The sequence below is a fragment of the Aethalodelphis obliquidens genome, unplaced genomic scaffold (assembly GCF_003676395.1).
Source record: "Aethalodelphis obliquidens isolate GAN/ISIS:26980383/991018 unplaced genomic scaffold, ASM367639v1 scaffold8, whole genome shotgun sequence".
Lineage (NCBI taxonomy): Eukaryota > Metazoa > Chordata > Mammalia > Artiodactyla > Delphinidae > Aethalodelphis > Aethalodelphis obliquidens.
The window spans coordinates 52,456,594-52,468,225 of record NW_020837952.1 but is presented as its reverse complement, the minus strand read 5'-3'; the positions used below and the strand labels follow the sequence as shown (position 1 = coordinate 52,468,225).

Sequence of the window (11,632 nt, the reverse complement as noted above, 5' to 3'; positions counted from 1 at the left end):
TGTGTGTGTGTGTGTGTGTGTGTGTGTGTGTGTGTGTGTGTGTGTGTTTGGTGGGGAACAGGACAGAGGTGGAGAGGCGTCAGCTGGGCCACCAGCACTGGCGGGGATGGGGCCTCCTGGGGGGCAGTGAGAGGTGGAGGTGGTGAGTAGGTCCTGCCCCGCCTGGCACGGACACCCCTCTGCAGGGAGGAAGCTTCTGCCATGGAAAATGCCCACGAGTGACACCACCGAGGCTTTTGTGCAAGCAGCTTCTCGTGGAATCGGTCGTGGCATGTCGGAGCGGGGAGGGCCCTTAGGAATTTTCTAGCTCTGCACTGTCGTGTTCCAGATGAGGAAACGAAGGCCCAGCCAGGGCAGCGGCTTGCCTGAGGTCCTCCAGTGCATCGGTGCCAGACCAGGTCTTAGAGGCCAGGTTTCTGGAATCCCAGCTTCCTGCCCTCCCCGCCCAGCCTAGCATCTCACAGACTCCAGCTCTTTGCAGTTTGTGCAAGTTACCTTTATAGTTTCTGACATGCTGGCATCTCACCTGCATTATTACTTACTTCACATTTAAACAGACTGTTTTTTTGTTTTACCTAAATAAATACATTTATTTTAAAAGAAAACCTCACATCATGACCATAAGTGGGTAAATGGTATCATGTGTCATAAATAGAAGGTTAGTGTAGAAATCATTACAGAACGATTGACATAAATAATCTTTGTAGACGGGAATAAAGATGCAGATGTAGAGAATGGACTTGAGGACACGGGGAGGGGGAAGGGTAAGCTTGGACGAAGTGAGAGAGTGGCATGGACATATATCCACTACCAAATGTAAAATAGATAGCTAGTGGGAAGCAGCCGCATAGCACAGGGAGATCAGCTCGGTGCTTTGTGACCACCTAGAGGGGTGGGATAGGGAGGGCGGGAGGGAGACGCAAGAGGTAGGGGATATGGGGATGTATGTATACACGTAGCTGATTCACTTTGTTATACAGCAGAAACTAACACACCACTGTAAAGCAATTATACTCCAATAAAGATGTTAAAAAAAAAAATCTTTGTCTGCCTGCCCCTCGAAGTCATCTTGAAAACCACCACGGCGACCCTTAGGAATCTTGGACGTGCTGAATTCCAGCCCAGCGGGGAGATGGATGGATTTAGGCCACATTCAGGAATACTCTAGAGTGGATGGTCTCAGACCACCAGGGTTCAGTTCTAATGCTACCCACTCTGCGGTTTTTGCAGGTGATTTGTCTTCCTGGTTTCATCAGCTCTAAGGCAGGGCTCACAACTAGATATGGATAGAACAACGGCCGTGAGATTGCCATGAGAGCCGTGGAGTACCGTCCAATCTTACAACTGCTATTTTCGTAAGCGCTCACTGGGGGGTCTCCTCTGGGTCCAGCGGGATAGCTGGCGTGAAACATGCCAGCAGCTTCGGGGGGAGGGGTTTAGAATGACTGGCCTCCTTTTTGCCATCAGCCAATGTCAGGCTAGGAGAAGGCAAGCTGCTCTGGGAGGGGAAATAAGATCTCTCTCTTTCTCCACAGCAGAGAGGACAGACATGGATGTTATGTAGCTGCAGCAGGAGAGACTCTGGTTAGACCCTTAGAAGAATGGTTTCTGTGAATGCTCATGGCTCATTCAATTCACTGGAAGATACTAATGAACTTCTCAACATTAAGCTGGGGCCCTTTCCTATTGATAGGCTGAGCTACTGGGAAAGCTGCCAGCTCCCCGGGGACGTGTTGCCCACCAGGGTCTTTCTCTTGGCCCGCCTCTGAGCACAATCTCCATCTTGGGAGACTTGACTTGGTTGGAGGGATTGGAGCTCCATGCTTGGTAGGAGAAGACATCACGGGCCCCCCCGAGCTTCCTTTCCTTAGATTAAAGGGGTGGAAAGGAAAGAGGACTGGGACCCTTTTGTGAGATGCTCCAGGCTCATCTCCTATCAGACTCCAGTGGGCCCTCAAGACATCACCAGCTCCATTTCCTCCGTCACTCAGCCGTCTCACCAAGGGTGAAGCTGAGGCCAGGGTGGAAAGGCACTTTGCCAAGGTGGCTCAGCAGGCCGGGGGAGAGGTGACACTGACTGCTGACTCCTGACTCTTAGCGTGTGTGTGCCCTCCTCCAGCTCTCCTCCAGCTGGCTCTCAAGCAGGGGCCTGGGATCTGGTCATTGTTATTTGGGGGCAAGCCCTGGGGTGGGCACTGGCCTGGGGTGTGATCAGGGTGGGCAGATCCGGGCCACGGCTTCACCCACTAGAGGCCGTGCAGGCTGAACTCTGCTTACGTAGGGAAAGAACACGACAGACCGGGCAGGTGTTTGGGGGCGGCTGGGTCTCGGGTCCTCTGCTTTGTGACTTGGGGGCATCACCCACCTCTTCCCTTTACAGGTGAGTTTCCACATCTGTCAAGTTATGATAATTATGCTTTTCTACTGAAGTTAAAGAAGAGACGTGCACAGCCTCTGGGGCAGTGCCGACCACACTGTAAATGCTGGATAAATGAACGATAACTCTTAGCTGTGGCCTGGTTACAGGAACAAGCCCCAGGTCCCTGCATCCTGCAGTGAACCGAGGCTTGGTCCACATTGGAACAGCCGCAGTGCCGGGCTGGGGAGAAGAGTATTTTTTTTTTTTTTTTTTTTTTTTTTTTTTGTGGCCGGGCCCCCTCCCTTTTTTGTGGCCTCTCCCGTTGTGGAGCACAGGCTCCGGAAGCACAGGCTCGGCGGCCATGGCTCACGGGCCCAGCCGCTCTGCGGCATGTGGGATCTTCCCGGACCAGGGCACGAACCCGCGTCCCCTGCATCGGCAGGCGGACTCTCAACCACTGCGCCACCAGGGAAGCCCCAGGAGAAGAGTATTTATGGCTGACAGCCCAGTGCCTAACATCTCTCTGAATTTTGAAGGCTTCTCTCCTGTTGGGAGCAGCTTCCTCTCTGCCTGAGTGCAGCTGGGTCTTGGAGACCCAGGAACAGATAAGAAATGGCCAGAAGACACTTACCCTGGGGCTGGTTATGCGGGGGTCTCTCCGGCCCAGAGTCTGCAGCTGCTGCTTGCCCGGTGCCCTGTCCACCTGCCCCTTCTGGCCTGACTGCATCACTCCTCTCAGCCGGCCTCTTTAAGATCTCCTCGATGGAGAAGGACAGGCCCCGCTTCTTTGGGGCCTCACAGCACCCCGAGCTCTTCTTCTCCATCCCCCCATGGAGAGCCGGGCCGGCCTTGGCACCCTCCGCGGGCAGCTGCAAGGGGGGCAGAGGGGCCTATGCCAGTGGAGGGTGGCGTTCTTCCTTTCCCAAAGCTCCTGGAATCAAGAGAGTGAGCAGAGGTGGATCCTCGTGTGGGATTGTCCAAGCAGGGTTATGTCTCCACGGGGACTTCCATGGGTCACCTCAGAACACCCTGGGATCAAGGAGGCAGGTCACGTCGGGAACACTGGAAGGGGCTGAACCCCGTGCCCAGGGGCTCAGAGCCCTCGCCAGCTCCACGTCGAGGGAGTCACCATTGCCAAACTGGGTTCAGTCCTACTGCAGCGAGTCTTCTCCAGGGTGGTCACCTGCACAATCCCGAGCGTAGGCCGGGGACCCCGAGGTCACGGACAGTGGGGAACACGGCAAAGAGCTGGAGGGAGGAGGGAGCCTGCCCCAGGGAGATCTGGAGGTGGGGTGGCCACCTTCGCCCTTTCCGCTGGCTCCAGCCAGGCCTCTGGAAGGCTGGGGTGTCCACCTTCGCCCTTTCCGCTGGCTCCAGCCAGGCCTCTGGAAGGCTGGGGTGCCACTGGCCCAGGTGCCCAACTCAGTCCTGGGCCACAGTGCAGCTGGAGGGGCGCTCCCAGAAACCCTCCTGGGTTTCTCTTGCTTCCGCTGCTCCCAGACTCCAGAGTAGACCTTCCAGAATAGCCGTGCTTTGGCTGCCCTGCAGATGGAGGCTTTGGAAGGGGGTCACTGGGTCACCACTGCCAGGCTGGCTCTCTGTGACGGGGTTGCGCTGAGTACTGGTGTCTGAGTCTCCCCTGGCGTCTCTGGTCCGACCATCGCTTTCTTCCGTTCTCTCCCTGACTTCACTGCACAAGCCTGTCCATCGGCTCCGGGCCCGGGGTGCCTCTCCCTTCCTTTTGGGGTCCTTTCTTCCCCCCCTCCTATTTGCATGCCTCTTACTTGCCTCCTGAGACTGCACTGAAGGGGCACCTTCTCTTTGTCCAGGAAACTGTCCCCGGGGAGCTGATAGGCACCAACCCGTCCTTGCCAGGAGTTCCGTTCGCAATTACTGTGTAACCAGGGAGGAGGAGAAGACGGCTGATAAGAGAGGAAACTCTCCACCCTCTTTACGGCCGGGGATGCAAGTGTTGGGGGAAAGGGGTAAGAAGCAGAGGGAAACTGAAGGGTGGGGATTGGGGGTCCCGGGGAGGTGTGTGCAGGGGAGCTGGCCAGGCCGGAGCAGGACAAGGGAAGGTGGGAACAGCATGGCCAGGAAGTGTCCCCAGGCCCCATAACATGTGTTTACTCAGCAGGGAGAATTTATGGGTCACACGTAGGCTGGAGGCTGGGCCAGGGTGTGGTCTGCTTGGTGCTGGCCGAGGGCAGTCCCTCTAAGATGTGCTGTCCTGGGCTTGCAAATATCAGAGCGAGAGGGGTCTCCTGAGGCCCTCATGGGGTGTGTGGGGAAACTGAGGCCCAGACCACGGCACAGTCTCATCTAAGCAGGCCTTTGGGGAGCTCCAGGGTGCCAGGCTGGCCACAAGGTGCCATCTGAATGAGGGTGACGGATACCCTGGGAGAGACTGGGAGCGTGAATGGGGCATTAGAATCCAGACCTTCTCTCGGAGGGAGGGGGAAGGGGAAGGCCGATCCTTACTCCCTGAGGAGGGCGAGTCAGAGCAAAGAGCATCTGTCCTGTTTCAGGAGCCGTGGCCCTGGGAAGGCTCAGGTGGTCTGGTCTAGCTCGGGGAGGCTGCCACCGCTGCTGGTCTAGCTCGGGGAGGCTGCCACCGCTGCTGGTCTAGCTCGGGGAGACTGCCACCGCTGCTGGTCTAGCTCGGGGAGGCTGCCACCGCTGCAGGTCTAGCTCGGGGAGGCTGCCACCGCTGCAGTCACAGGTAAACGCCCAAATCTTGGGAGCTTCACTGCTTACTCATGTCACAGTCAGTGTAGTTGAACATCCCTTTGGGAACCCAGGCTCCTTCCAGACTGTGATGCTACCCGGATTCAGGATTTCCAGGGAAGTGGAGAGAGCAGAGGAGGGAATGGTAATGAGTCAGCAGTGGAAGCGGTTGAGTGACTTCTGTTCATATTCTGTGACCAGAATGAGTCATAAGGCCTTGTCTAGGTGCTGGGAAGGGGACTTCTCGTCTGGGCCAGGAGGAAAGTAGCCCAGCTGGGTTGGTGCACAGGGAAATGCCTCCTTTACGGCCAGGTGGCCAGAGTCCCACAGGAGTCAAGCCCCCTGTTGGCGGCCAAAGGAGTTGTTGCATTGGGAGGGTGGGTCTCCTTCTGCTTGGGGCGGAGAAGGTGTGATGGACACTTGCGGCGGCCGGTGAGGAGGGGGGACAGGGACTCCAGGGGCTGAAGCAGCAGAGGGGAGGGAGGGCCTGGAGTCAGGCGCTGTGCACGCACTGCCTCATCTAATCCACCCAACAGCCCTATGAACTGCAGTCACTCATGCAATTTTACAGCTGAGGAGATGTGCCCAGAGGTGAGTGGCGGCTTACAGGGCTACGCAGCTAACCCATAGAAGAAGCAGCAGTCAGACCCAGGTGAGTCCAGCTCTGAAACCCACACTCAACTCCCTTTGCCATAATCCCCAGAGACCATCCGGTCCAAACTTCTCACCGTGCAGATGAAGAACCACATCTCAGAGAGAGAAGTTTCCAGAGTCACACCTGTTCTTTTCGGCACCTCATTAGAGTTCCTTGTATTCTCTCTCTCTCTCTGGGGTGAGCCTCACCCTGGGCTCTTGTGGTGTGGACCTGGACACTCGCTCTCCTTCCAGACCATCACCCCCATGGTGAGCCACAGCCTGGGCATTCCCACGTGTGTTCATCCCCACAGATGTTTCTTGAGCATCTACTATGTGCCACTCACTAGATGGCACATAGAGATGCAGATGAATGAGCCACAGACCCTGCCCTGAGGGACACACACTCTAGGATGGGGAGTGTGTCGGGGAGGGGAGAAGAGGGCAGACAGGCCAGTGAGTGGCCAAGTGGTCACTCTGGTGGAAAGTGGTCCGTGGTCAGTGTCAGAGGAGTTCAGAGGAGTAACTCTGTGCAGCTCTTTGGATCAAAGAAAGCTTTGACGTGGAGGAAGGAGAGGAGGGGAGCCGTCGCACAAGTTCCCTCAGTCTAACCCTAAAACACGCAAGGAAAGACACCTGGCTGCACGGTGCACTATTGCTAGTTCATTGATGGGAGAGAGATTTTATTTTATGAAGCGGCATTTAGGAAGAACATGCTGGAAAGGTATGTTGGAGCCATCTGTTCATTTATGTGTCCATCCATTTGCCATTTTCAACAACAAGGCTGATCTTGGAGGGTAGTACGTGAAGCAAAATAAATCAGACAGAGAAAGTCAAATACTGTATGATTGTCACTTATGGGCAGAATCTACAAAATAAAACTAACTAGTGAATATAACAAAAAAGACACAGGCTCACAGATATAGAGAACAAACTAAAGGTTACCAGTGGGGAGAGGGCAGGGGAGAGGGGCAAGATAGGGGAAGGGGATTAAGAGGTACAAACTACTATGTATAAAATAAATAAGCTACAAGGATGTATTGTACAACACGGGGGATACTGCCAATATTTAATAATAACTATAAATGGAACAGAACTTTAAAACATTGTGAATCACTATGAAACATAGAATATTGTACATCGACTAGAACTCAATAAAAAAATATTTTTAAAGCACCCACAATGATGTGCCACACTATGACTGCAGTGCTGGAAAGACAGCTGTGATCAAAACAGACCAGCCCCCCTCTGCTCATGGAGCTTACATTGGAAGTAGATAGTAAACAGGTAATGAATAAATGTCCAATGATGTATTTTCCATTTGTGACCATGTTGTAAAGAAAACAAAACAGGATGTTGAGCTGGAGAGCGAGCGGGTGAGGGAAGGTACTTTAGTTTTTTCAGATTTGACTTTTATCCCACAGGTGACACAGAGCCGTGGGTGTTTCTGTGAGCGATGGTTCATGAACCCGACTGTAGGGCTAAGGGGAGCATCCACCGGGGATTTGAATAAGTCAGAGATGAGTTACAGGCTGTGTGTGTTGGTGTCTGGGGGGAAGTGTGTGTATCAGGATGGGCTCTGTTGCAAGTAACCAAACACCCAACTTGAAGTGGCTTAAACGGTAGGGGTCTGTTAGCTCACAGGAGAATATTTGTAGGTTGGAGGCTCCAGAGCTCATTCATTTGGGCGCAGCAACAATGCCGAGGGCGGGCACTTTCCATCTTTCTCCTCTGCCATCCCCAGTGCATTGGTTTTGTCTTTGAGCTTGTCCCCGCGTGGCTGGGGATGGTCTCTGCAGCTCCAGGCTTTATGGCTTCACACACTCATCCCAAGGCTGCAGGGGAAGACTGGCCTTTTCTCACTCTTTTCATCACAGAGGAAGACATTTTCCAGAAACCTCCAAGTGGATTTCCTTTATTTCCCTTGGCCAGGACTGTGACACGTGCTCACACTTAAACCCATCGCTAGCAGAAAGAGTGAACCAGCCATGGGGATCTCATTCACCGTTCGCTCCCTGGGACGCGGCAGTGGGGCCGCCTGCTGTCATCCCTCTGCTGCTCCGTTTCTGGATAAAACCAGGGGCCCGTTGGGCAGAAAGAAGGCAGCTCATTTATCGCTGTAGCGGGGATGAGCCGCAGTGCGTGTGTGGCAGATCTAGTGGGTTTTGCTTTGGGACGTTGTGTCTGGAAAGTTGTGTGACCATGTGTTCTGGGGATGGGGGCTGTCCTCAGCGACGTGCACGTTGACTAATTCCCTCCTAAGATGCGGGGAAAGAAGGAAGAGAGGAAGGCAGGAGGAAACAGCACTCCTCCGGTCCTCCCCTCCTGGTTACCCTTGAATGTACTCACACTGCTCATAGCTGGACCATTTCCTAAGTCCTCTTTGTATTGGTGTGTCTGATGTTTGCAGCCTCCCCAGAAGGTGGAAGTTACTCTCCCTGTTGTGCAGTCAAAGGGACTGAAGCCTGAGGAGGGAAGGGACTCACCCAAGGTCTGTCTGGTAGTTACCAGCGAGGCAGAGTCCCAGCTTGAACCCAATCTTTCTATGACCCATCCTAACCTGTTTGACCCCTGCACCCCCATGCTGCCTCTTTGAGTTATTTCAAAATTCTGGGTTTTAAGAAGGAACTCCCCAGAAAGTTTCTGTATGGAGACCTCAATGGGTTGGTGGCTGAGAGGTTTGAGGTTGGAGGTGGGGGGTTCCTATTCTATTCTCTCCAGAGCAATTTTTCAGGGTCTAGACTTCTGTGCATCAGGGATTCTGTGGGCTACTTTATATGGGCTGAGGGATCGGGACAAGAATATAAAGATGGCCCATCATGGGATGGCCTGGTGAGAAGATCAGGAGTTCTCAGTGGACCCCTGTCCTTGCACTATTTGTACTTGAGACTTGGCATTTGACGTGGTCTCTTGGGGGAACTGAGATGCTTAGAACTGACATTTTGAGCTTGTGTTTGATTCTTGTTCACCCTGGATTCTGTTGAGAGCATTCAAAGCCCTTCGGTAGTCTGCCGGGTCTTTATGTTCCCTTACTTGGGAATGAGAACTTGTCCTTCCAGGCAGGCTGGGCATATGCTATAGGTGCCTTAAAATGGAGAGTGGAGATACTCAGTGCACAGGACAGAACACAAGGCTCTTTCCTTTCTGCATTTGGTAACCAGAGGGGCTGGACCTGGTTTAAAGTTGATTCATATCTCTCTGGTCAGGTATGTACAGTCTGCTTGGACCTTGGGTTGTGTGTGATGGTCAAAATCCTCTGTTTCCATCATGTATTTAAAGTCAGTCATACGTAGAAAACAAGCTTATGGGTACCAAAGGGGAAAGGTGGAGGGGAGGGAAAAATTGGGAGTTTGGGATTGACATATACATACTACTATATTTAAAATAGATGACCAACAAGGACCTACTGTGTAGCACAGAGAACTCTGCTCAGTGTTCTGTAATCACCTAAATTGGAAAAGAATTTGAAAAAGAATAGATACATGTATATGTATAACTGAATCCCTTTGCTGTACACCTGAAACTAACACAACACTGTAAATCAACTCTATCCCAATATAAAATAAAAATTAAAAAAAATCTTCTTTAATTACCTTTAGTCATGTATTATAGTTTTCAGGGTAGAGGTTTTTCCACATCTTTTGTTGTATTTATTTCTAAGTGGTCTATGTTACTTTTAGCCTCCACTGTAAGTGGAATTGTTTTGTTCATTTCACTTTCCAAATGTTTGTTGTTCATATATATAACAATATAAAAAATTTTCTATATTGAAGAAAACAGAGTCAGTCATAATAACCTCAGAAGACCAGTATATCAATATCGGCACAGGGCTTGCAGGGGTCAGCTTGAACCACCTTGATTATCTATAGATCGTATCTCCTGTAGACGGCTGTATCAAGCAGTTCATCACCAACGGATTTATAGGGTCTAGTGTTCCTGAGTGTTAGTGCACGGCATGGATCTGGGCAATTTTCCACTCAGGGCTTCATTCAGCAAACATTCATCTGGTACCTACTCTGTGTCAGATACTAGGCTAAGGAGGAGGGATATATTAAGACCAACGTGACGCCTGTCCAGATAGGGTTATGATCAGAGAGGGGACATGATAAGCAAGCAGCCAAATAGATACTGCAAATTACGGTAAACAGTTTGAAGGCGAGAGTGCCGTCAATTGTATTACCGTGAGCCGGTCTTATTTTTTTTACAATGTTTAGGAAGGTGATGTTCAGACGGGGACAAAGTGATAATATCCATCCCACCTCAACCACAGGTATGGCCAGGCCCGTTAGAACTCATGGTTATACCTCAAAGGATGGGGGCATTTCAAAGAGAGGAATGGAATTTTCAAATTGGTTGAAGTCGCTTTTCTGAGAATCTCTTGAAATGCCGTGAAATGCCTTGGGTTTTACCCCTTCACCCATTATCGACGGAGTTGCCGGTAAATGAAAACTGGCTTTGCTGGCTCCATGTGGATTTTGTCATTGTAGTTCTTGGTTTGATAAAGGCTGTCAGAAAGGAAAAAGAAAATAAATGAACTAAGAAATAAAAACAATTCTTAAACTGTGACCACAGAAGTGAGTTGATGTATGAAGAGGAGTTGGGAGACTTATTCGAGTTATAATGAAATTTAAATCTTGCTGTGCCGTGGTAGCGCATCTCGCTGGGGCATCGTCCCCAAGGATGTGATTCAGGGGATGACGACTGAACCTCAGCATCGAAATGAACACGTTAGCACTGGGTAAATCCTATGTGGAAAGTTTTCCCTCTCTAGAATTGGAAGAAATGACTGTTTCTTTTTTTTTTTTTTTTTTGCGTTACGCGGGCCTCTTACTGCCGCGGCCTCTCCCGCCGCGGAGCACAGGCTCCGGACGCACAGGCTCAGCGGCCATGGCTCACGGGCCCAGCCGCTCCGCGGCATGTGGGATCTTCCCGGACTGGGGCACGAACCCGCGTCCCCTGCATCGGCAGGCGGACTCTCAACCACTGCGCCACCAGGGAAGCCCGAAATGACTGTTTCTTTAGGTAAGTTCTAGATGGGGCGGTTGGCTTGTAGGGTTTATGTTGTATGGAAATAAGACATCTTTAAACTCTTGACTCCCACTGTCGTGGTGAGATGAAAGACTCAGGGAGAGGACAGATTGAGACCCATCTCACCACCCAGGCTACAGCTTAGAACCCCCTGGGGGGAGCTTTCACAAAATTCTCCATGGCTCAGCCCCACCCACACCAGTATGTCAGAATCCCTTGGCGAGGAAGATCGTGTACAACTCAATCTTATTTATTAATTTATTAATTTATTTTTGCCTGTGTTGGGTCTTCGTTGCTGTGCGCAAGCTTTCTCTAGTTGTGGCGAGCGGGGGTAACTCTTCGTTGTGGTGCGCAGGCTTCTCATTGTGGTGGCTTCTCTTGTTGTGGAGCACGGGCTCTAGGCACGGGCTTCAGTGGTTGTGGCTTGCAGGCTCAGTAGTTGTGGCGCACGGGCTTAGTTGCTCCGTGGCATGTGGGATCTTCCCGGACCACGGCTTGAACCTGTGTCCCCTGCATTGGCAGGTGGATTCTTAACCACTGGGCCACCATGGAAGCCCCTACAATTCAATCTTAATAAATGCTTATGGGAGAAGAGATGCTGGGATACGGTTCCCCTTAGCAGGGATCTGGAGTGTGGGTTCTGAAGACCAGTTCTGAATTGATGCCCTAAATCAGTGCTTCTCAAAGCTCAGTGTGCGTCCACATTCCCTGGGAATCTTATTAAAATGCAGATTCTGATTTGTTCCACCTGGGCTGGAGCCCAAGCCTTGGCCTTTCTAACAGCTCCCAGGTGGATGATGCACACCTGGGGTAGCCAAGCCCTAGATGATACGTGGAATTAAGCACCATGACACTGGAGAAGCATTTCCTTAGAGCAGGGCTCTC

The 11,632-nt window shown here is 51.8% G+C and overlaps 1 protein-coding gene across 1 annotated transcript in view; it reads right to left on the bottom strand.

Moving 5' to 3' along the window:
• The window catches only part of ISX (intestine specific homeobox), an 18,751-nt gene extending 14,731 nt beyond the window's left edge, over positions 1–4,020 (bottom strand). Inside the window, 2 exon segments of the mRNA XM_027106016.1 lie at positions 2,991–3,249; positions 3,940–4,020. Coding sequence (XP_026961817.1) covers positions 2,991–3,249; positions 3,940–4,020 — 340 coding nt within the window.
• Positions 4,021–11,632: the final 7,612 nt, after the last annotated feature.